This window comes from Tauraco erythrolophus, chromosome Z (genome assembly GCF_009769465.1).
Source record: "Tauraco erythrolophus isolate bTauEry1 chromosome Z, bTauEry1.pri, whole genome shotgun sequence".
Lineage (NCBI taxonomy): Eukaryota > Metazoa > Chordata > Aves > Musophagiformes > Musophagidae > Tauraco > Tauraco erythrolophus.
The window spans coordinates 77,672,448-77,698,629 of record NC_141496.1 but is presented as its reverse complement, the minus strand read 5'-3'; the positions used below and the strand labels follow the sequence as shown (position 1 = coordinate 77,698,629).

The window sequence follows — 26,182 nt, the reverse complement described above, 5'->3', positions numbered from 1 at the left end:
CAGCAATGCCTCTACTTACCCTGTTCGCTACCGTGCTGGTTTTGGATGAGGTAGAGTTAATTCTCTTCACAGTAGCTAGTATGGGGCTATGTTTTGAATTTGTACTGGAAACAGTGTTGATAATACAGGGATGTTTCAGTCACTGCTGAGCAGTGCTTATGCAGCATCAAGGCCTTTTCTGCTTCTCACCCCGCCACACCAGTGAGCAGGCTGGGGGTACACAAGAAGTTGTGAGGGGACACAGCTGGGACAGCTGACCCCGAGTGACCAAAGGGATGTTCCACACCATAGATCACCATACTCAGCATATAAAGCTGGGGGAATAAGGAAGGGGGGCACGTTTGGAATGATGGTGGCTTTCCTGGAGACGGCTGAACACCTGCCTGGCGATGGGAAGTAGTCAATGAATTCCTTATTTTTCTTTGCTTGTGTAGACAGCTTTTACTTTACCTATTAAACTGTCTTTATCTCATCCCATGAGTTTTCTCACTTTTACTCTTCGGATTCTCTCCCCCATCCCACCGTGATGGAGCAGGGAGTGGGGAGTGAGTGAGTGGCTGGATGGTTCTTGATTGCCAGCTGGCGTTAAACTATGACAACTACCTAGTGGAAGCCTGAACCCACACACCTATCAGGATTTCATATTGTTTACCTGAATGTTCTTTAAGACAAAGCTTGAAAAAAACAACTTCTGATGCGGAAGTGTTTTTTTATTTCCATGTTTTAAGAAACTTTTCAAAAAGACCAATAAATATCTTAAGTCAATGAGAATGATAGCAAATTTAAGCCTGAGAGGTGTTACAAAAGAGCTCACTGGTGTATCTGTTGTTGTTGTCAAGATAATGAAAAGTACTTCAGAAGCCTTTCTGACTCTGCGGGTGTGACTGTATGGCTTTGGATGAGAAAGTGTTTGGGGATTCCCTATTCCGTTTGACAGATTTCTATGTCAAGCCTACAGGTTGATTTTTGACTGCCAACCCCACAGCAGTTACTGTGCACTATGGCAGCTGAGCTCTGCTCTCTTTCTCTGTCGCCGCCAACACACTATCACTTCAGCGGTGTTTCTGCCAGCTAAACTGTCGTACGATTACACTTTGAGTAACACCTGTGCAAACTTATTAGTTGTTGGTGTCACTCTATGAAACAGGAATGGTGCTGCCTTTATTTGGTGACATAGCACTTTCCCACTTCTGACAATCTTGTTTTTGTTTTTGTTTTTCCTTTCTAAAACTCATTTTCCTTCCAGCACATTGTTGGCGTTCAGCCATGAGGGAGCTGTGAGACCAGAGCGGCTCTTGCTGTGAACATGAGAAGCACCTGACCTGTGAGGGAAGAGGCACTTCAACACGCGGCTGTTGCTCTGCAGATGCAAACTCGAGTGCCACCACATTTTCTGGACAGGCTACGAAGACCACGAGTGCCTTTCATTAGTTTTTTTGTGACTGCTGAGGAGCGCACCACATGTAGTTGCTCGAGGCTGGTCACAGTGGAGGTACCCCATAGGATGCCATGACAAAACAGTCTTTCCTGCAGTGACAGTCTGTCCAGAATGCTGTTTGCACACTGGCACAGTTGCCTTTCCTGACGTGTTGTGAGTCGCTTTGCCTCCAAGGGCGAGGCAGGTGAGGGCAGTGGAAGAAACTTGCTGGAATTGACTGAGCAGCCGAAATAGTTTCAGAAACGCTGTGGGGTAGAGGGATAGCAGAACTCCGAATTGAAAGGGAGAGTTTTGCACACTGCGCAACTGAGAAGCAGAAACATGAAGTGGCCTTGAGGCTGAGGCACCATGAATAGGCAGGGAGACATCCTGTGAAATGCTGGGCTGTCCCTCGGCTTCCCGGAGCTGTGCTTTGGTGCTGACCTCCTAAGGAGCAGTTACTCCTGCCTTCTCTCGCTGAGCGTGAGCCCGTTACAGGAGCTGAAACAAGAAAATGCTGCTGGCCAGACCCTGCCTCTGGCAGCACAGGTTTTCTTACCGAGTACAATAAGTCCTTCTTGAAAGACTTCTTTCTCCAGAATGAAAAAAGACAGTTAAAATTTGTTGTTCTTCGTCAAGCTACCACGCTGATCTCTTGCTCTCTTGTAGTTCCTCATTGATGTTTTTTCCCTGCGTGAAGAGCTGAGAGAAACCCCCCATCAGAGCGATTTTTCTTTGTCTGACACTTCAACATGAAAAAGAACAAAATGAAGCATGACACTGGGAGAGAGCACATTGTGCTGGCCTCCCTGAGACAATTTGTATTGAGCTGAAAAGCTGGTGGTTGGCAGTAGGAAAGGCAGGCTGCTTACCATTTCACTGGCACAGGGGGTGCGTGCAGAATGCTGTCGAGAGGCACGTGGTCATCCGACATAACAGTTTTTGTTAGAGATTCGTGCTGCTGTGAAAGAAACAATAGCAGTCCCTGCTAAGAGAAACGCTCCCCCAGGTTATGTTTCAAGTAGATGCAAGTCATGCAGATGAACGTTTCTTTATGACAGAAAAGGGAAGGAAATGCATAAATGGAATTTGTGTTCATGAGGTCAAAATAAAATGCCTCTGTGAACTGGATTTGTAACGAAAAATGCAACCTAAACCAGTTACGGCTTTGCTTGTACTACTGGAGCTTGAGTAATTTCTGTCCCTTTCCTTGGGGAATACGCCTTTATCACGGATGCAATAGAGACAAGAAAATTTCAGGAATTAGTACTGTTTAATATTTGAAGTCTTTACTTGAGAAGTCAGTATCTAGAAAATCAAAGATCAAAGTAGGCTGTGGCTTGTGAAGTGAAATGCTTTAGGATGGTCTATCATTTATTTCCATGTACAAAAATACTCAGTGACTAGAACAAATATATCTGCAGTAAGGCAGGCTGTCACTTGTGGGCAACTTCTTTTTTGTTAGAATACCATGTAATTCAGGTCAAATGCCTGACCAAAACTTGCCAAAGAGAGCTTCAAGGCAGATTGAAAATTAACCAAAAACCCTTTGTACTCTTCCAGCATGTTAAGAGTACTCCTCCCTGTGCCTCTGAAATCTATTACACAAAGAGTTAATGCTTTTAGGAAGTTACTTTTTTATGTTATTATTGAGGAAGTTATGGCAGCAAAGGGGGTTGCAGTAAAATAATTCTTGAAGGGTGGAGAAGGAAGTGATGTGCAGAGAAAGCTTATTGGAAATACTGAGTGCCATTGGGCAACGGGTTCTGCTTTTCTCCAGGGCCCTGCTCATCTTCAGTTGAGATGCAGGGAGGTCTGAGTAGAGGGAACATGAGGAACTGAATCTAGGGAGTGCACTGCTGGTGGTAGCAATGGGGACGCAGCACAAATCCCCTGCTTGCTTGTTCGTAACTTTCTGGAGCAGAACACGGCTGAGGGATGAACTCAGATACTGCTCTCCGTAGGGGTACTACCCTCTTGTTTGCCAGTTCTAACTGGAGAATACCAGCTTTCTGGAAGAATATTCTTGTTAAAGCTCCGTTTACAAAGTCATTTGTGATTCAAAAATCATTGCTTTATTTTGGAGCTGCGTTGAGATGATGCCTTATCCCTTAACAAAGTGTCCCCAAGTTATCCCACTTGTTTTGTCGCTGGTGTAGTATTGCATGTCCGTAATATATAAACCAAGAGGGAGAAGTGGGGCAAGGCCAGGTCATGTATGACAATTTCCAATTCTGCAGTGCAAAAATCTACGGAAGTGTTCCTTGATTAAGACCGTAATTTCTAAAACGTTTTCTGTAGTTTGTGCATGCCTTTGCCCTCAGTCCTTGTAACTGGGGAAGGCAGGATTTCCATTGCAGCTTGCAGTGGCTGTTACGCTGATGTCCGTGTGACTGCATTTTTGTTCTGATGTCTAACTCTTAATCTGAGTAGAAAGAGCTGCAGTGCTGAAAGCTGGAACTGATGCGTGTGAGTATTTTGTAGACTGGCTGAATTACTGTAGAAAGTGAAACTTTTCTGATGCAGTGTTAGTGATTATAAATACACAACTGTTTTGAATGGCAAATCTCCTGGTGTCCTGTTAGTCAAAACCAAACTTAGAAAAAGGCTTTCTCTTTTGGCACAGAAGCTGAATTTTAGGAAACAACTCTTTTTAGTAATGCTGATATGGACTTGCAATTATTTTCTTTTTTTTTTTTTTATTTGTCTTTATTGTTACTGTTGATACATGTTGAGCATATTGCTTGTATTAATGAAAGTATGTACATCGTTTACAACAATCCCCGACCTTTCCTTCAATGTGACAGTTTTCATAGCTTTCATAAAGGTCATCAAACTATGCATGTGGATTTTGGACTGCTTCAAAATACTGGCTGTTGAAGTAAGAGATCAAAGTGCTGTTAGGTTAAAGCTTACGGGAGAGAGTTTCTGTGCACAACATCCACTTGCAAAAGTGCAGCTGGAGTAGAGGAGGCATTCCATGCCCACAGATCACCAAGAAACAGCTGCTGCTTTGGACGGACGGCTGCCTGCACACATGCTGCCTTGCAGTGTAGCCCCAGTCCTGCTGTGCATAGGCAAGTTGCTTTCTCTAGGAAGTTTAAGCTTAGGAGCTATGCAGCAGATTAATCTTTCGCCTTGAGTACAACTTAGAGTGACAGTAAGGCACCACTTGCCACTCAAGGAACTTCAGCTTTAAGTGGGTTGTGTTAATAGTACGAGTATGGAAGTCTGAATCCTGGATCATAGGATTCAGGTAAGTTCTGGATTTTGTAGAGTACTGCTGTCTCTGGAAATCGTTTTACTCTAATGACCTTAAGTGTGGATCACCGCATCTTCCCTAATCTTTCTTGGGGCACAGTAATTTTTCTACCTACATTGAGTAAAATACAGATTTAGAGTGCTTGGAAGAACATGCATTTTTAACAATGAGCTGGCTTATATAAAGCTAGAACATGATGATATATCTAGAAATCACAAATCACTTAATCCATTTTTCTGCTTCAAAAGAAGATCAACTCAGCTGCCTATAAGTATAGAAAAAATGTTTACAGTATTCTCTGCGTAGTAGCACTAACACTGAAAAATGAGGCTTTTAATGCTCTTTTCTTAACTAAATGCATATTGCTAGCTTTTTCGTGATGGATCAAAGTAAGTGCTCATAGGCACAAAGCGTGTTAAAAACTGTGCAAGGAAAATATATGTTTTTTGAGAGGAAATGGATACCATTAAGAATCTGGAACACAAATGGATGAAATACCAAAGGATGGTGGTGGTGTTATTATTTTATTTCAGACAATTGAAGAGAGCCAATAGATGAATAAATTGATGATGCATGTATTTTTTTTATTAATTTGATACAAATATATGAATTTTCAGTGACCTGCTGTTATTTCTCATTTTTAAGTTCAAAAGAATTGAGGCAGTCAGCCCTCCGAAGGCTTGATGTTTTCCCCTCTTGCCAGATTCCATGTGGAAGTCTTACTGGAAGCTTCATTCTTGTTCCACAAGGAGCACGCATGTGAATAAAATGCATGCTTAACCTGAGCCCATGTAATTATTCAGTGGTCGTGCTCCAAATTTGCCGTCTCTCTAGTGCTACGCAACAGCACTTTCAAATCCTACCAAAGGACGAGAACACTGTGTTTTTAATGAAAGTAGCAAAGTGGCTGGTTTTGGCACCAGTGATTTTCATCCATTACTTTCACAAGTACACTGTGATTGTTGTTGTAGCACAAAGTCCTAAAACAAAGTATTTTCCGTGTTTAACAAAACCAATGCTGAGTAACAAAGAGCAACGATCTTCGGTTTGGCATGTTTCAACATTTTTATTTCAACATAAAAATGCATAGATTGAATTGCTAGGTCACAAGCTCTGTTTTGCCTAGAGGGAAGAGGGTTGGAGAGTTATGTGTTTGATTTAAGTAAAAAATTATTTAAAAAATAAACCACAATGTTTGTCACTGTCTTCCACCTTCCTTCCCCCAGATATCGAACATGTACTAATGCACTCAGATTGGAGAGCGTACAAATGCCCCAGCGCTTTCTGTCTTTGAAGTAACTTTAGAAAAATTATTTAGATACTGTAAATTAGAGTTTATAAGCAGTAAGCCAAATAAAAATTAATTTGCTATGTTTTTGGATAGTTGTTCCATTTCGCTCAATTACGATGAGACTATTGATACTAACGCTTAGAATAATTGAGAGTGGGAGAGAAAAGAGCTTAAAAAACGAAAGTAAACCAGTAGAAATTATGTTTACATCTTTGGAAGAATAGTGCATTGGAATTAGAAAAAAAATATGAAACTTCATAAATAACAGAATTCCTGGAAGGGAAACATCTTGGCAAATATAGGAACTTCAGATGGTTTGTACTTTGAATGGGGCAGCACTTAAAAATGGATTGTCCTGGGCCCAGAAGCAAATGGATAGAGCAAATGTCCAAGAATTCCCTACTGGAATACCATTGCCTAAGGAACAGAATTTTTTTTTGTGCATGTGAGATGGGGAGGAGAGAAGAATACAAGGGAGCAGAGAAGGAAGGCAGATAATTTCTATATTGATGCTGATTATGCAGCAGGATTTGTAGATTAATCCTTTTGCCAGTGCTGCAGATTGATGGGTAACCACATGATGTGCCATCTGCCACTTAGCTCTTAAGTTAAATTTAGACATTGTGCGTACATGTTATTATTTTTTATTTATTCCTTAGAACACTTGTTACAAGTGTTATTCAGCTATCTATATAAAAGGAGGAAATAAATTTGAAAATAGTAGATTTGTCTTTTTTTTATATGAGGAATGCAGAAGCTTGAAATTATGAATTTACAGTTTACTATTTATTGCTTTATTTAGATTACAGTAAGGAATTTGTTTAAAACTTTGTGGTTTTACTTGAAAACACTGTGAGTCCACCTGTTTTATAAATTCATAGTTGAGAACTTAATTGGTTCTGACCAATTGTTTCTCTCTATGTAATAAATAAGCTCTATTGTATGTTAAAGATGCTGGGAAAGTGCGAATACCATGTTTAGGATGCAGGACTCCATTTAATCCAGAAAGGAAGCGTAATTGCCAGGGTTGGTTGCTTGGGTTTTTTTTTACTCCAAGTATGTTTCTGTGATGTGCTTTGCCATTTTATTTCACAAGTAAGCTAGACAAGTTGGAAGAAAACCCAGTGTTGTGCTTAGGACATAGTATATGCAGCAAGACAGTAATTCAGAGAAGGGCGTCTCTCCTAGGAGAGACTTTATGGCCTCAGGAAGAGACCTGAGTACCTGGCCATCCCACTGGAGTCAGAGGAATTTGTAAGCAAAGGAAAAGCAATAACGAAGAGGGAGCAGAGTTGGAAGGAATGAGGAAAAATTTGTAGTTTTTCCAAGTTTTGAACACTGTGGCTTAAATGCCTAGATCCAGTGAGGTACAGGAGACGTGGACTCGAGAGTGCTGAGGTTGGAGGTGAAAGTGGAGCTCATAAAAATCTGGAATTAAGAGGACTTAGCAAGGAAAATAAATACAACGGGCTGACCGTTGTGAAGATAATGAGAAGGAAACCTTTCAGTTATACTGAAAGAGCATAGCAAATGGGACAAAGAGGGCTGAAGGTGGTGCATGCCAGAGATAAAACAACCTATGAAACCATGCAGCTTATTCAAAAATTAGTGGTTCAAAAAATGCAAAAGGCAAACAAGCGGTGTTTCACGTGTCCTGCAAACTTTTACCAAGAATGACTGCTAGCAATGCAGCGAAATGAGTGGTGCGTCTTGCACAGTGTCTCATCATGTTGCCACAGTGGACCACCTGCTGACAGCAAGCCTCTTTTATCGGATGTATTATAACCAGGAGATCAATTTATGATTGGAGTGGAAGAAAGGAAAGGAGGGTGAGGAGTAGGAGGTGCCATACGCCAAACTCTTAAATCTCGGACTTGTCAGTTTTGTTGCCTCTGCTGTTATTTCTAGTCAGGAGGTGGAGTAAACTTGTGAGACAGTTGCAGCTGGATGCTTAAAGCAATAAAACATTTTATTCAAACGTCTTCTCTTGAAAGCAGAGTGTGAACAGGGATGTTACATTTAACAGATGGAAGCTATTTCTAGGAATGTTCAAACGCTTCCCAAAATTATTCTGTCGTATCGGTGCTGAGAAGAGAAATACTGCCCAGAGAATTATTTTGGAGACTTCTGTGAATTTCATTCACATTCTGTGAATGCTTAAATATTCTGAAGTATCCCTCAGTATTGAGTGTTACACATTTATGTAATGTTTTGAATGAGGTAGTTTTGTATTATGGCTAGATCATAAAGTAATAATTTCATGTGTGGGGTTTTTACATTTTAAATCCCTCTCTTCTGGTTATGAAAATTATAAGGGTTATTTTTAATGCCAGAAGAAATTTGAAGATACTCTTGGAAAATAGAACTTAAATTCGTTTTACAGTTATCTATTTTGAGGGCAGTTGAGTCATGGGAAATTTTTCTTCCCCTTAAAAAAGGTGAAAAATCAATAAAAGTGTTAAGCTGATGTCATGGTTTAGGCCACTCCGGCAACTAAACTCCTCACAGCTGCTCACCCTTCCCCACCCTCCGGGGATGAGGAAGGGAATTAAAGGAGAAAAGGAAAAGGGACCTGAGGGTTGAGATGAAAACAATTTACTACGACTGCTACCAATATATATATACACAGATATGTACAATAATAAATATATACAAACGAGTGATGTACAGTGTAATTGCTCACCACCCCTTGACTGAGGCCCGTCTCGTCCCAAACTAATGATCCTGAAACAGATAAGTCCCGACACCGCAATCCCGGATGAGTGAGAGGCCCGAAAATAGAGAGTGAGACAGAGAGAGCACTCTGAGAGTCCGAAAGTGAGAGTCCTGGAAGAGAAAAGGCCCTTCTTTCCGGCTGCCCCTCACTTTTATACTGGGCATGACACTGCATGATATGGAATAATAATTGGCCAGTTTGGCCCTCAATCCTAAGTCTAAGTACAAATCATAAGGGGAGTTGTGGACCCTTTGTCCCAACCATGCTCCCCCCTATGCTGTTGTGCTCCTGCACCCTGGCAAGAATATGGGAAGCTGACAAGTCCTTGAGACCTCAGTGCGAACTACAAACATCAGTGCGCTGTCAGCGTTCTTCTCAGAGCAAGTCTCAGACCAAAACCAAAACACGGAGCTCTTCCAGCTGCTAAAAAGAAGAGCTGACTCTGTCACAGCTGAAACCAGGACAGTTGAATTTCAAACTAAGTAATGTGATATGTAGAACCGCAGGACTTAGGCATTTTCAGAGGTTAAGCCTGTTCAGAAGCTGTAAGATGCATCTCTCTTGCAAAGTGTTTCCCTCTGAGCAGTCGGCTTTTGAAGGACTTACTGAAATCTCTTGTGCTGTTGAGTCGTCATCTTGCCAATTCGAGTTTACAGATGCTAACTCTTATTTGAAGTCCTAGGTAAACTTCATTATGTAATATTTTTAAACAGTGATGAAATGCCTTGGTAAGCCTTGACTGTTGTCTCACAGTGATGTGCTTTGTGTGGCAGTTCAGTTTAGATAACAAATATTTGTTGGAAGTATTGTATATACAAAAGACTCATATTTGATTTGTACAGAGCTTTCCATTCTTCGCTATGACTCTGTATTCTTCCCCCTCATTATTTTGAACTAAGACCAGTGGTATCTTTAAATAGAGACAAATTTGCGTTCAATACAGATTTAAGTCTTCAGAGGGGATGTTCTTCATGTGATTTGTTTATATTAAATTTGCTATACGTTTCTGTTTTAATGCTTGGTTGTAATTTAATATCTTTGCCTTTATTTTGGCTAATTAAAATGTTCTTGGAACACCATTTACTTTTTCCTATACTCTAATGTGTGAGACGTTGTGACTCAAGTATCTAAGCATCCCTTCAAAGTGGTGAAGTAAATCACAATTCACTCACATCTAATTAATTATCAAGGAGGTGGACTACATAAGGAAAATACAAATGGCCTCTGTTTCAAACAGAAGCTACACTGCTGTTTTTCTGAGTGTTTTCATAACTTTTCACATTGAATCACACAGTAAAGCATCTCTAACTTTGCTTTCAATAATTCCTTCCACTCACTCTTCTCCCCACTCAGAGGCTGTATGCCAATGCTCAGGAATCGCACAGAGCAGACATACTTGCAACTTCATGGGGAGATCTGATGTTACCCAGTCAGAGCACACTTTGCACACTTAAATCCTGTTCAGTTTAGAGACCTGACTTGAAACAAAGCCTTCCTTAAAGGGAAAAAATATGAAGGCACTCTCCTTGGATAAAAGAGAGGACTGACCTCTTGTTTGGTTACATAGCAGCCATAGTTGGCAAGGGCTATCCATTAGCCTTCAGGCAAAGTACATCAGCAGGATGCAAATATTGCAGGCTTTTTGACTCTTTTAATTTCTTTTTCAAGGTGCTGTTTTCTAATTAAAACCCTTGTCAAGGACTCTAACTCAGTTACTGCTTACGAAGACAGAATGTACTAAGTAACTATCTGTTTACTCCTCAGTATAATGTGTTTAAAATAAACTGTAAACAAAAGATCATGCAGTCATATTTTATTTTTGCATCCTGTTTTTAGAATGCTCTTGTCATGATGTGTAGAGAGATACTGATGTATGTACACAGAAAGTGAATGGAAGCATTTACATGTATAGCATGTAAACTGAAGGGAAAGAGCTGGGTTTTTTTCCGACTTGTCTTTGTTGCACTTCACAAGGTTAAGCCTAATCATCTCAGGATTACATTTTTTCTAAACTTCTTGTTTCCAAATGTGAGCAGTTCTTTAGTCATCTGCAGTTGAGGTTTACTGTCAAATTGCTGATACCTAAGGTTCACTTTCTGTCATCTCTTCGTGACGGACTGTACGAGTCAATGAGTGCTTTTCAGCTCAGCAAATGTATGCACAGGTGTGTGCATGCATGCACGCTCCAGCAGTTTAACTTGTTTCACATTAACTATGCTGGAAAAACTTAGTCATGGTTCTCTGAGTAGAATGAGAAAATCCAAAGCAGATCAACTCCTTTCCTTTAGGTGAGGATGCTGGGGAAGGGCCATGGGAAAGTGTATTGATGTGCTTGGTGTTACTTGCAGCATGTGGGTGCAATACGCTGAAATTACTCCAAATCTAGCTGCCTTTCTTCATCCCCACTTCTCTGAGCCAGCCAGAGCTATCTGATTAATCTGCTCATGCTTAACAATAATTACTGTTCTGGGGAGCTGTGTTCAGTGAGATGCGATCTTGACCGAATCTGTACATGGATAACGGTCTGTGTAGTGAGCCTAGGCAATGCCAGTTACACCCTAGTCACTTGTCTCTTTGAATGTGCGGCCCAGAAAGCAATGTAATACTGTGATAAACTGGTATCATGAAGACACTTAGTAGCATAGTCTGCCATTCAATACTGTATACACGTGCATATATGCACTGGGATAAGGGAGTAGTCTTCTGTATTTCCGTATCTCTTTCTCTTTTAGGCCATCGTCCCATGTAATTAATCCTCTAAAATTTTTCATACATGACTCAGAGCAATATAAAGCATGTAAAAATAATAAAAAACAGTAAGCAATGTGTTATCTTTCTTGTGCTATGTCATAGATCAAGTTCTTTATTATACTGTTGTCCTCCCTTAGGACTCGTGGCTCCTCTGGGTTTCTAAGAAACAATGAAGAGACTGAAAAATCACTTTCCTGGGAGCTTAGTAAACATCTAGAGAAGTCCCATTAGCAGTGTAATGAAATTGCAGAAAGCAGCAGAGCAACAGAGACCTCCAGTTTCATCAGCGTAATGTACTGAGGCTGACAGCACAAGAGGATTTCTGCAGGAGATAAATAAGCTGAAATGCACGATGAGTTGCTTTTAAAATAAACAAACCACAAAAATATAAGGCATGAGGAGAAACAAATAGATTGGACAAATTCCCTGCTTCTGTGATTCTTTACTTTCTAGCCCATCCTGCAACCTGACTTCAGGTATAAAAAGTTACTGTAGGTAGCTCAGTCTATGGGTATGCTTAAAAGGTTAACTCAGACCACCTGCTTCTTGCAGTGTTTGAAACCTCAGATTCTGACTGCTTCATCTTGTGATCTCCTCTGTAATAGATACTATCAGAATGTTTCTCTTTCTATTAATTTCATTAATAAGTTTACAGTTACACTGTTCAAACTGTGTTTGAATAGGTAGTACAGCAGAGGTTTCAGTTGATTTATACAGACAAAAAATAATATCTGATAGTGCAGTGGTTTTTCTAACTTAGTATTTCATGGAGTAATAATGAAACTTTGAAAATGCTTACTTTGAAGGTTGTGGGTTTTTTTTTTGCTTAAAATATTACATAAGAGAATAAGTCCTTTTTATACTTCGGATGTTTTGGTAAAATAACTTTAAAGGAAATATTTGAGGTATTCATACTGAAAGATAAACTATTATATCATCACATGCATTGGGTCACTATGTTGGCATCAGAGTACTGCTGAAACTTGATAGTTGGACACCAGAAGATAACTCTAAGTCAGAGATTAGGAAAGGGAATTTAATAGACAGTTAAGGAGTTCACAAGTGTATAAACACATCTGTGCGTAACAAGGAACTCAGAAGTTAGGAAATACCAGTTCTCGGTACATTTGTTTGACTTTGCTTTAGAAATCTGTCTAATTTTCTGCTCCATCTCCCCTTCCTTGCTGTCCTTGCTCTTTTTGGCTTTGCTGCTTTTCCAGAATATTTCTAAGGAAAGCATATCAGCATGAACATTACTGATGGGCATAAATTGCAACTTTATTTAAACTCCATTCATGTTGGAAATGTACTGCACAATTCCATAACGTGCATTACTCTTCTGCCTTTGGACTTGTGGCACTTTACTATTTATAATTTCATGATCAAATTTAATTAAGTCCTCATATTTGCTTTTCTGTATTAGCAGTAGTTGGAAAAGACCAGTCCTAACAATGATCTCTGTGTCTGCTGGCTTGTTCTCCTGCTTAGTCACTCATATAGCATTTGAGGTGTATTTTCTCTTTAGCTTAAATGTTGTATCACTTTTAACTCCTTTTTTTACCTCTTTCATTAGCACTGCTTTTTTCACGTGTCTCCCAAATTTACTACTTCTATTGTGCTATGGCCAGCATGCCCTTTTCCTGTAACAAGTGCTTATGTGCAGCTGAAACATGTTTATGGTGATCAATAGGCTTCAGGTGCTTGCCACTCTAATAATTAGGTGCTGTTCATTCATGTTACAGAGTGGTCAAGTACTTTGAGTGCTGCCACTTTCACTCACTGTGGACTGCGGAGGTGCATTTCTCCTCCTTGGACACAAAGCAGAGAGCTCCACTGTCAACTGAGACGTGTGCCTACGTCAGCACTTGAAGTGTTAACTTGTTACTTATGTTGAAAACTGTTCTATCAGAGCTATTTAAAATAAATGTATTAAAAGATAAAAAGCCTAATCGTCTACCCAGGAGCCATGTGTTCTTCAGAAACAGCTTTCCTGTGATGTTCTCGTCTTCGTGTTGTTTACCGTTTCTTTTCAAAGCTCTCCAGTGCTTGGAGGGCTTGCAGCTAAACAATACTTTTGGCATTCTCTCAGCGTTTGTGCTGGAGAGTTAAACATTGCAGGGCTAGGGAAGGAGCACAAAAATTGTAAGCAAGGGACAAATATTTCTGACTTTCTGAACCTGAACAAATGTGGTACAGGCTTATCAGTCAATCCTCCATTCATTCCCTATCTGCCTATACTCTTTAGTGGGCTGCAAAATTAGAAACACGATTTGGGGAAAGGGCCCTGTGTTCTCTAAAATGCCCTCTGGGGGGAAAAGAAAAGGTGTGCATACACAATCAGAGAAACTCTGCCTGGCAAGATACCTTGTTTTCAAGTATCTCAGTTTCTTTATCTGTTGAGATCAATGAAGATATTTTTCCTTGCAGGCCTAATGCTGGTAGCTAGTGCTAAAGCTGCTAGTCCATGAAACAGGTTGTCTTTTGAGTGTGGTGCACATGAAACACCACCACTTCCTAGTCACATCTGCTTGGAGTGCTCTATTAACCTATTAAGCATGGCTTACCCCACCCTGCTAATGCTGATAATAGCTCATCTGTTCAATGGGGTAAGTGTAATGCTTTGTGCTGGTGACTCTCAGCTGCAGTTCTGTAAGCGTCATACACACAAGAGAGCCTCTCAAGAGCCTCATAAAGTTCGCTGTCTTTTGCAGCACCGTTAAGAGGGAGAGAGGAAGGATGGGGAAGAGGTTGCCTCCAATCCGGCATTGCTGCTGAACTGAATATGTTGTTTTGCTTGGTTTAGAAGGTGAAGAGGGATTTAATATATCTATAACCCTTCACAGTTTGTGGAGAAGTCTTCCCTTCCGTTTGAAAAGACCCAGGTACTGCTGCCTCACTGGAGGGTTTTGTGACAGTTAACCTGTGGTGGGTTGCTTTGGCTGGACATCGGGTGCCCACTGAAGCTGCCCTGTCACTCCCCTCCTCAACTGGACAGCAGAATGAAAATACAATGAAAGGCTCGTGTGTTGAGACAAGGACAGGGAGAGGTCACTCATCGGCTACTGTTCATGGGCAAAAACAGACTCAACTTTAATTTCAGAGTATGGTGATGAGAAACAAAAAACAAATCTTAAAAAACACCTTCCCCCACACCTCGCCTCTTCCTGGGCTCATCTTCACTTCCCATTTCTCTGCCTGTTCCCCGTCAGTGGCGCAGGGGGATGGGGAATGAGGGTTGCAGTCAGTTTGTCACACGTCGTTTCTGCCTCTTCTTCCTCCTCACTGTCTTCGCCTGCTCCAGCATGCAGTCCCACCTAAGGGAGACAATCCTGCCAGCAAATCTGCTGCAGCGTGGGCTCATCTCTCCACGGGGTCCCAGGTCCTGCCAGGAGCCTGCTCCAGTGCAGGCTTCCCATGGGGTCACAGCCTCCCTTGGACACATCCACCTGCTCTGGCATGGGTTCCTCCATGGGCTGCAGGGGGTTCTCTGCTCCACTGTTAACCTCCATGGCCTGCAGGGGAACAACCTGCTCTCTCACCACGGCCTGCAGAGGAATCTCAGCTTCAGCACCTGGAACACCTCCTCCCCTCCTGCTTCACTGACCTTAATGTCTGCAGAGTTGTTTCACGTATTCCCACTCCTCTTTTCCGGCTACTGTTGCACAGTGGTTTGTTTTTTTTTCCTTTCTTAAATATATTACCACAGCGGTGCTACCAGTGTTGCTGATGGGCTCAGCGTTGGCCAGCAGTTAGTCCCTCTTGGAGCTGGCTGACACTGGCTCTATTGGACATAGAGGGAGCTTCTGGCATCTTCTCATGGAAGCCACCCCTCTAGCCCCTCTGCTACCAAAACCTGGCCATGCAAACCCAATACATAACCTTAGCAGAAGGAGCTCAGATGCCCTTGATGACAGGCAGTGGTACACGGATGGCAGTGGTGATTGATGGAGCTGACTGATGCTGAGGTGCTGCTGTGGGAGGAACTCACCTGCTCAGCTAGCCTTCTTCCTTGCTGCAGATCTCTAAGGAAAGACAGAGATGTCTGCAGTCTGCTAGCAACTGTTTTGTTGTGGAAAACAAGTGGCTCAATGAGTTGCAGTTTCTTTCCCAGGCTAATCTAATAGTATTATGTAAGTCTCCTTCTGTTGGATTAGTATGATTTTAAAAAAGAAAGCAGTCAAAGAAATAGTAAAAACAGTTGTATCTTAATATATCAGATTTTCAGAGTTAAGTGGTGAATACCAAATTTTTAGAACAAAAAAGAAAAATGTGCCTAAGAGAAATATACTAAGACATCTTGCCACTCAGATGTAAACGTAACACCTTATCTTATGTCTATGCCCTACTTCCATTAAGCTTTGTCTTTTGAATGCAGTCCTCAGAAGATGGCATGGAGAATTCCTCTGTGCTTGCCCTGTTGTGGCAATAAATACTAGAAAATTGGTCCCTTGGGATTACTTGAGCATCTCTGTGTCCAGCCTGGACCTCATGTGGAGAGTTCTTGGGGCAAGAGGTTCGGTTCACTCCTTGCAGAAGGAGCTAGCTGGGAAGAGCTGGTGCAGAAGGCTGGGAGTGGAAAGGAATACAGGGTGTCTCTGACCTGTGATGTCTCTCTAATCACTGTGATCACCCTTCTGGAAAAAATTAATGGACTTTTTTTGTTTTTTCCCCTTGATTCTAAAATGACCGTCTCTGTAGTTAAAATTGTCCATAGTTCATGCTAATGAGTAGTTGTTCTGTGATCCTGCTAAGCTGGGACTAATAAAGGGTGGAGTATAGGCACTTTGTTGGTGATTCCATCAGCTCTCTGCATAACTTTTGCATATATATCTATAAAAGTATTGCAAAGGGCAGTGTGTGTTGTCTGACAATGTAAAAAAGATGGAGAAATGTGATGATTAGGTAGTGGGATAAGTACTTGTCCTGAAGCAAGTCTGAAATATCACTGAATGTGGAGATAACATGCCAAATATCCTGAAAAGAGCAGATTTAGAGTAGTAATTAACTGCTGGTTCAGTAAGAATTACAAGATCACAAAACAAATTACTGTTATTAGTAGAAGTATTTGTTCTCATGTCGAGCTGTCATCCTGCTTCACTGTTTAACCTGATTTTGCCATGTGGAAAAAAAATATGTCAGATACTTTATTAAGTGAATTTGTGATTTATTTCTGTATTTTTTTTTCAGTGTAATTGTTTCCTAAAATGGCAATCATTTTTTGACCCCACCTACTTTAAATCAAACCTGCAAAAGCAAAGGAACTTAAAATACTAAGGGACTTCTCCGGCTTTGAAGATACTGCATGAATGAATGCTGGATATGAAACTGTAGGATCTGTGGGAGAATATTATGGGATATGAATGTATTAGCCCATACAGAGCTGACTTACAACAGCTTGTTGCTGCAGTTCTGTGGGTTAAGGCCTGTAAATACCCTTTGATTAACAACTCTCCTCTTAGAGGGAGATGTAAAGTTGTGTGGCTGAGGGTTCCCAGTCATGAAATAGCCCTTTTGATTGCAGCTTAAGTGTGATCTGCATGTACAGAATTTAATAACAAGCAGCTAATTGTGGGGTTATGTGCTGAATACCACAACAACAACAATAAGAAGGTTATTTGGTGTATAACTGGCACGTATTCTAGATACCTGTTAGCTGATAACTTTCTTGCAGTCTTGAGCAATGTCAGAGATTTCTGGAGCCTGACACCCTAATAAACCATGGATGGGACCAATGTATAAAGTTATGTGTTTTTAAACAATGTATTGATTGTGATAGCTCAGGATAGACTTCAAACAGGTGGTTGCAATTGGACAAAGAAGGAAAAGACTGAAAAAATACAGCTAGATAGCTCAGAAGAACAGGAGAGAGGAGACCTATTTGTCTTACCTGGTCCCCTTTGTTTCAGTAGGTCAGCCTCATGCTGTAATGTCATAGTTGACCCATTGTTAAAATAAGATTAAATAGCCTTAGCCTTAAAGGCATCGGAAGCATGAAGTGGCTTTGGGGAATGACATAATTCAAATATTAATAATACTGTAGAAAAATCATCTTTCTTTATCTTACAGGTCCACAGCCAGGGCATGTTTTAAAACACTTGCAGAATGTATTTTATTTAGAAAGAAGACCAAAATGCATTACTCTCTTCAGTGAGGAAGTGTTAAAGTTCTATCATAGGCTAAAGATCAGCAATTAAAATACCAGAATTTTCCAAAAGTCAATGATACATGCTTTGTCAGTGAAACATAAATAACTCTTAATCTCAGTCAACTTTTCTAATTAAATATTCTTGGATATCAGAAGTATTGTCTGTCCATGTACTTCAGACTTACTTTTCAGTCGCAGCTTCTCCAGACCTGATGTTAGCAGTTATCTTGGTTTTTAGTCCTTTAGTGTTTTGTTCTTGTTGGGTTTGTTTGGTTTGTTTTTTTCTCTGATAATGCAGTTGCTGTTGCCAGACTTACCAGGTGAACATCAATAAGAAAGTGGTGAGCCACGTAGCATTCAAGCCCGTGGTTGAATGATAAGCAGAAATATTTTTCTTCCTCTGTCAGGCAGCTTGGGCTTCTAGCCTGAAGCCAGCTAGGTGGCCAGAAAGCAAGCAGTGGCTTTTTACTTCTTTCTGGTCCGTGAGCTTGAGTAGCTGTTTGGAGTTGTGGTGATGCTACATCTATCTACTGCCCGACGTTACAGTTTCTCTGAAACTGTGAATTTTCTGAAAAGCCGATTGCTTTTTAAATAAAGCTATCTCTGTGGAGATGTGTATGTGGTGGGGGAGAGAGTGAGAGAATCGCTGCTTTCCCCCCCTGGTGAGCAAGGGCCAGAAGACCGCGCTTCTCTGCAGCACTGTGAATACGTAAGTGCATGCTCGACTCTGGCTGCCTGTCCCATGCTGCAAAGTTGCTCAGACCTCAGACATCAAACCCAGAGCTGCTGTTGGAGGAAGTGGTGGTGTGGAGTTGAACAGAACCAAGCAGAGAGGGATGATGTACCTTAGGGTACCTTGTCTAGCCCTCTGCTGCTGGCTTAGGACGACATAGATCTTCCAGAGGTCCTGTGCCTTATCTGCCAGTCGCATATGAATGTCTTAGGTGTTCAAGAGCATCTCAGATGACACTAGCTGACTAAGTTTAGGCAAGTGAAGCAGATCTTTCCAGCCTACGTGTAATGGGGAAGAGGATACGATGCAGTCTGGAGTGCTGCTCAGTACGCTGTGGTTTGTAGTAATATGTCGGCCCTGTGGTGAACTTGACCCTTGACAACTTTGTGCAGAATGGGAGGTGGGGGCAGGAGAAAGCAGGAATTTAAGGCCTTTTAAAAAAAATTAATTAACTTTCATTTTAAACAGATTTTTTGCATGCAACATAAAGTCATCTCACAAGTTCATAAACTGATTTCATTAAATCATTCATGAAATTATTTCATTTCATGAAATAATGAAGAATGAAACTTGAATGGTGATTCTAACATTGTAATAAAACCAAACCTCAAAACTTAAAAGACTGTTGACTACTTCTGGCAAAGTTTACTTCTTTCACTGCCGGTGGCTGCATTCGAAAGCTTCCCAGCTGGTGGTGGCTACTCTAGAGTCCCTTTCTAGGAGTTCATAGGAGAGGATCCATCTCTGCCCTGCCTTCTGCAGATGGCAGTCATTTAGCTTTGCCCAACTGCATGTTCCAGATCAAGACAATTTGTCACTTGGGGTTCTGTATGGGGTCAGCACTGTAATGGTGGCAGTGGTGACCCATCAGCATAAGGTATTCTTAGCTGATCGGCCTTCTAAATTCAAACATCATGAGTATGATTTTCCCTTAGAGCATTGTATTATATTCATTTATTGCATAACACTGTTGATGATAAGTTATCATCTTCTATTTTTTATCTGTCATACTTCTCTTAATTGCTTAATTACTTTGTTGGCGTATTTGGCACATGTTCATTCTCCAGTAATAAAGTAGTATTGTGCATTGAGTCCACGCAAGAGATGTGTGTCTTTGAGTGATTCCCACTTGACACTTAATTGTTATGTGATGCCCTTGTTGCAGGTGATGCATCTTCCTAGACATCTCTCTGTCAGTTGTAATTAGTGAACTACTAATACAGGTTAGCTCTTCTTCCAGGTACTGGGTGGAATTATACATGCCTACGTGTGACATTGCTGTGAATGAAGATAGTCAAGCCTACTAGGCTTAGCTTTGATTTAACCGCTGTTCGCAGTCTACTTTAGGGGACACCACTTCTTCAGTTAGCAGCATAGGCTAACTTCAGGAGATATTCTCGTTGGTATGATTCTGTAATTCTGCAAATTCCTCGAACGGTGAAACAAACCGAGAACAGAATTGCTAGAGAATCCTCAGCAAGAGATTAAGAAAATGTAAAACGAAAAGTTAGCAGTATTAGAAATCCTGTTCTTGCCTTAACTCAGTATTGGATTCCTGGGGATTTCTGATCTGAATCAGTGTGTACGTAGGCAACAGGCTTAGGCATCAACAATAACGTGCTGGAGTCAGCAGCTTCCTCGAGTTTCTTGATTTGTGATACAATCAGAGGTTTTTGTTCCTCAGTGCCTCAGTACTTTTCTCACCCTCAAACTCTTCCTACTTTAAAAGATGACACAATAACTGTAATTCTTGATATTACTGTGTTTAGTCAGTGCTTTCAAAACTATAAAAACCAAAGCAGTCTTCTGAAACCCAGTATTGTTTTAAAAACTTTAAAAAAACCCCAAACTTTAGGATAGAATAAAGTGGATAATAACAGATTGTGTAGATTGGAAGCAACAAAGGACTGTCTCTCTTGCAGAACAAAAAAAAATTATCCTCAACATGCATATGGAAGGAGAAATCCAGAAACTATTACTTTTCCCCAGTAACCCGAGGTACATACTTGTCAAAACTCCAATGGTCTACATAGGTGTTATCTTTTATTTACGGATATGCTGAAACATGTATGTATGTACATTTGTGTCATGTAAAAGCAGTATCTTAACTTACCTTTTGTGCACTATCTAGGTTTTTTTTCAGGTATTACTCTAGATTGCATAAAAAGCAGAAATGTACTGCTTTTGGTAATTCACTCGAGTTTGGTAAAAACTCGAGTCAAGCTGATAATACAGAGTTACAGCTGTTTTCCCCCACTGTAGTAAGCAGAGGCTAGTCTAAACTTCCTTGAACCAAACACTCGTCTTCATTCTTTCCTTTTTTTATTTTTTTAGTGGGCAGTTTGCTGTAGTGAAAAAATGCCGTGAAAAAAGCACTGGTCAGCAGTTTGCAGCAAAATTCATCAAGAAACGGAGAACGAAATCCAGTCGGCGCGGAGTGAGCCGGGAAGATATTGAGCGAGAAGTCGGCATACTAAAAGAGATTCGACATCCTAATGTGATCACGCTGCATGATGTTTATGAGAACAAAACAGATGTCATTCTTATTCTGGAACTGTAAGTAGCTCTAGAGACCTGGGGAAGAGTAACAGAATATTTTTTGTTTGTTTTAAAAGAATAGGCACTTTCTCTGAGAATCGCGGTGATTTTGTGGATGTTCCTTACCAGCTCAAAAAAAGATAGACTGACTGTTCCTTATTTTTAAGTCAAAGTTGTAGCTTCTTGATTTCTAGATATGTTTTTCACTGTAAATGCACTACAAAGGTTTTTAAAAAAAATCCAGCATCTTTAGAAATTTATTCTGCCTGTTACTTTAATCATTGTTGACATTATGGATCCAGAAGAATAGCCTGAAGGTAAATAAACCGATTTGAAGGTAAGAGCAGAGGGAAATAGAGATTCTAAGTGGAGATTAGTTTAGCAAATTTTACAGTGTTTTATGTTGGTGTAAAGTAAAGTAGCATCACTGAATGCTTTTTCTTTTTTTTAACCCACACAACAGAGAACAGAATTTTTCCAGTTCTATCCTGTTGAACTGTAAACTGAACTTTCATATCCTTGTTTTAGTTCCTATTTTTCATCCAAGGTTATTGCTAAGGGATTGAGGTAAACGTGTCGGCAGAGAATACTTCTGCATTGTTTCGAGCCTGGCTTAAAGTTCCTCAAAGACTGGAAGTTTAGAAGTTAAGCGTTACTCACCGGTTACAGTTTGGCAGTGTCTGCTGGTGTGGCATGCATGTCTTTACACAGTTTGCATGCCTGACACTGCATTATTACTGTAATTGCTCTCTATCAGTTAAATGTGCCCTAGAAGGCGTATTTCATGGAAGCAAATGGTTTGATGCCAGAATCTTGGGCAGCACTTGTGTCTTTTCCTTGGCTGTTGATGTGATTTTTCTTATGTGGGTTATGTCTTGCTGTTACTCGCTTTGGTAAATGGTATTTCCACTTGCCCTGTGAGGATACTTTTGTGGTGCATGCCTTCAGTAAGTTATGTGTAGATTTACAGTATAGATTTAAAAAGAAAACTAGGAAGTAGCTTTTCAAGTTTCATCTCTTCTGTTGTATATATGTGCATGACACTGCTTTGTTATGTTAGAACATACTTTTACGCTTCTAGTCCAGCATGTGATGGGTTACTGTAATGCTTGTTGTAGTCTGGGTTGTTTTTTAGTTCCAGAAATATACATTTGCATTAGTTTTTCAAGTTTGATAATTTAAGCAAGTATTTTTTTAAAAAAGCTAAATTATCATCCTGTATCAAGTAAAACTTCTTTATATTCCTATCAGAATGTCTAGTACTCCTGTTTTTTTCTCAGAATCCTTTAAATGTATCCTGAAAACACCGTGAAATTGGCATGATGCCTCTTCCTCTCCCCACTTGTTACTACCTCTGACATTCTTCTTGTCTATGACCTTACTGTCAGTGTATTGCTGCTTCTGCAGTGCATTCTTTCTGCTCTGTAATCTGTCCAGATGAATTCAGGCCAGCATCTGTACTTGAAAGCTCTGAGTAAGACTCGGTGATCATGGTCAGTGGCAGGAGGGTTGGGGCTGTTCCGCTGCCCCCTCCTCCCTGCTTTCTACACGGGATGGGAGCTCTTTTGGCAGTGAGGTTGCCGTGTGTGTCTGTGTGTACCCACTAATGTTCATGGAATGGAAGCAGATAACTGCTGCTGACAATGCGTGCTCATATTTCGTAAGCTTAATAGTGTGGAACTCAGCAAACTGTTTGCATTGCAATTTAGCTAATCGTTTTGCCTAGTTAACAATCCCTGTGTAGTTTCAGTTGGAAACTTTTTTTTCAGTTTTTCAAACTGCTGTGTGAGTCTTTCAAGTCAAAGAATTGCTCTTTGGGGTATCACAAAGGTAGAGCGTTATTTAGTTAGAGAGTCAAAGAGAAAAGGATGACACACTAGTGATCCCTCTGTAAAGTGAATATACTAATTGCTGTAAAGTTTTGTAATTCTCAAAATCACTGTGATATTATGTAAAGCTATTGAAAAGGCAAAAGATTGTTGTTTTAATCGTGTGCTTAGACACTTAAATATGTAATCCCTTTCTTGGAATGTTCTGACATTTGCGTTTTGCCTAGGGACCTACTCCCCTAATATTCTTTGTTCTTACAGAACAATTTTTAACAGACAGAAATAAAGCTGAAAGCTCATTAAATAACCTATTTTCCTGTGCTCAGAATTCATCCTAAGTGACCATTTTCCTTTCTGATTAGAACATAGCATTTTTCCTGGGTCTTGTGTTCCTTTATGACTATAAGATAGACACTATACCACGTACAGACAGGATTTTGTGTAATTTAATTTTTCTACAATTCATAGAGGAACTAAAAATCCACATTGCAGCTATGTATGAGAAATTCATAACAAAACAAAAACCCAAATGAAACACTGATTTCGTATGAGTAAGCAAGTGTAGTAACACAAGCAGCATTGAGGAAAAGTGTCTCTGGTTTCTGTTCTTGTTAGAAGCTGCAGCTCTCAGACATCAAGCCACTGCAGCTGCCCTTCTGGTGGCTGCCAGATGTCAACGTGTGCAGTCTCAGGGCAACAGCATCTGTTGCCTCTTTGCTGTTGATTTTTTCATCTCCTGGTTCAGCAGGAGGTTTGCGGTATCGCATGCAGCCTCCTAAGCATTTTTCTGTGTTATCAGTCAGCTCTTTCTCGGAGGTAAGCGATTGACTGTAAGAAGTTTTCGCTTTATTCCCTTGTAGCAAACACTACGTCAGCCAGCAAAGTATTCAAGGTGGTGATTGGTATGCAGAAATACTTGGGCAGTTAGTTAATTATTGCAGTGGCAAGGTCCTCACAACACTGAATGCAAAACAGAGCTGTGTATCGAAAATTTTATCCACATAGGTGTTTGGAAGTTTTTCTCTCAACTACCTTATTGTCAAGAAACTGACCTACAAAAAAAGATATACTTACTGTGTGGTGCTCGTAGAGCCTTGGTTATGATTTCTTGGTGCAACTGCAAAGAATAAAGAGCTTTATCCTAAATTACATAGTAGTTCCTTAGAATGCTCAAAATTAATGCAGGTGGTCTCACCTTTTAAAATAGCTTGATAGCAATAGCTGATTCCTTTCACTGGGAAGCTCTGGATGGAGTATGGAGTATGAATCAGCAATAGCTGATTCTTTTCACTGGGAAGCTATGGAGATATGAATACTTTTCTCTGCCAAAAACATATCTTCATTTCTGAATTAGAAATCTTAATTGAAGACCGTTAGCTCTTGTAGCATAGTTCTGAGTGATGAATATGTTTTTAAAATTAAAAAAAAAAAGGAGAAGAAGAAAGATTTGAAAGTCTTAGCTCAGAAAGAGAGGAATGACATTAACCTACAAGGGATTGTGCATTAAATGCTAGGGGTTATGCTTTTTAAAAAGTTAGTTCTTGTATACTTTCTTTAAAATTTAGCCTTGTGCATCCCAGTGTCTCAGAGAGAGTTACCACCTTACTGATGCCTTTACAATATTAACCAAAGCAGAACAGAGCAAGGAGTGGATGATAGATCCGTGTATAAAAATCTTAATGATGCCATGAGTTTCTAACTGAAGAGTAAGTAAGAATTATGAGCTCTTTAAATGCCTTTTTTGTCTTATTGGGGAATTAATTTAACTTGTTACATTTATAATAGCTTGGCTTCCGGAGAAGCTCGAAGTCTGCACAGAATTTCTTTATTTTTCAGTTTTCTTTTGATATAAATAGCTCTGATGTTTTTGTTAATTTTACCTGTAAATCATAAGGAAGTTGTTCTCGAGTGGCCTTGTGCTGAATTTTCAGAAGAGGATTGAATCTTTGCTAACAGCAGGTAAGCAAGCTCTGCAACGCTGATTTGTAGATGTTACGCCAACTTTTGACCTCAAAATCCTGAATTGCAGGCCCACAAGTAGATGCACAGAAGAGATATAGACTGAAGGCTTAACAGGGCTGAGAAGAAAGGAGCTTGAGCCAGCGTGACTCTGCAACGCACTGAAGGCATCTTGAAGGGAGAGCACTTGGCTTCTGGGCTCTACGGTCCCTGAGCAAAATGCATGCCGCTCTTGTATGCTAAACTGAGTGCTCTTCCTATTTTAAATTTGAAGGTCTGAGGTGGGATCAAAATACTAATTTGGCTGGGCCAAAGTGTCGGTAACCATGTGTGTTATCCAGACTCTGGGCGCCTGGGGAACTTCAGTGATTAAAACATAAATACCAGCCGTGTTTAGGTGCAGGAAAGGTTCACAGGAGTCTCCCTCTTAGTGGGACTTAACTGCTTAAATCTCAGTCAAGGTTTTGGTGGCTTTGTTCTTCTGACTGGCCATTCTGAGGCTGATGCTGCTTGCTCAATGTAATTGAAGAGTTTAGGACACTGGAGAGAGGATTTCATGACAGTTGGTGTCTCTAATAGAAGCTGGACAAATGAAAATGGCAAGGTGTAATGGTGCTGTAAAATGCCTTGATTTTTCTCGTAGCTAGCTAAAGAAAAAATTAAGTACAATGTTGTTCAATGAGTAGGTAACGTAACAAGCTAGCAGCCCTGTTCTGCTCTTCAAAAATACTTGGTACGCTTTGTACTTCTGAGGAGTGGGAAATGCACAGTTCGTAAAGGCTGTGAAATGAAGTGGATGTAAAACTCCTTAACATTAAATAAAACAGAAGTAGCAATATATCAGTCTAGTCTTGGGCTGACAACTTCTGCTTTGAAATAATGCACAGAATCATACAAGAGACATTTGACCGCAGAATACATAGGGAAAACATTTATTTTGCAAGTTGGCAGAAGAAATTTTTGGATTAGAGAAGAATTCAGGTAATTTACCAAATTGAAGCCGCTTTAAAAAAATGGAATAAAATGATTCTGGAACTCTAACTTTACTAGTTTGTATTGTTTTGAAATCTAAGTAAGGGAAATTAAACCTCCTAAGCTTCAACTTGGTTAAATTTCTTCAAACAAAGCATTTGGGCTTAGGTTTTGGGTTTGTTTGTGGTTTTTTAACTTTATTAGAAATCCTTAGATAATCATTAATTATCATTTAGGTGCTATTACAGTGTGAGGAATGTGATCAACGTGGCATGTGACTGAATCGTTACGAGGTGACCGCACTGACTTTGAAGGTTAATTGGTTCTGAGTTCCCCATGTAGGTTCCTATAATGACTTCCTCTGAGATCTGGTGATCAGTTCCGTTTCATAGTTAAGAAAGCCTGGAAACTTGCAAAACCACTCTCTAGAAATTCTTTTTCCACAGGTGTGATATGTTTTCTTTCCTAGTGGGAGATATGTGGGTTGCAAACACATCTGTCAGCCTTCTTTCAGGAAGGCTGGGAGTTGCTTTTACCACTACTGCATTTTGTAAGAAAGAACGCAGTTG

General features: G+C 40.4%; 1 protein-coding gene across 2 annotated transcripts in view; it reads left to right on the top strand.

Moving 5' to 3' along the window:
- DAPK1 (death associated protein kinase 1) overlaps positions 1–26,182 on the top strand; it is a 92,567-nt gene that overhangs the window by 21,404 nt on the left and 44,981 nt on the right. For both annotated transcript variants that reach the window (XM_086630098.1, XM_086630099.1), the window contains exon 2: positions 20,650–20,871. In XM_086630098.1, coding sequence (XP_086486224.1) covers positions 20,650–20,871 — 222 coding nt within the window. The remainder of the gene's footprint in view (positions 1–20,649; positions 20,872–26,182) is intronic.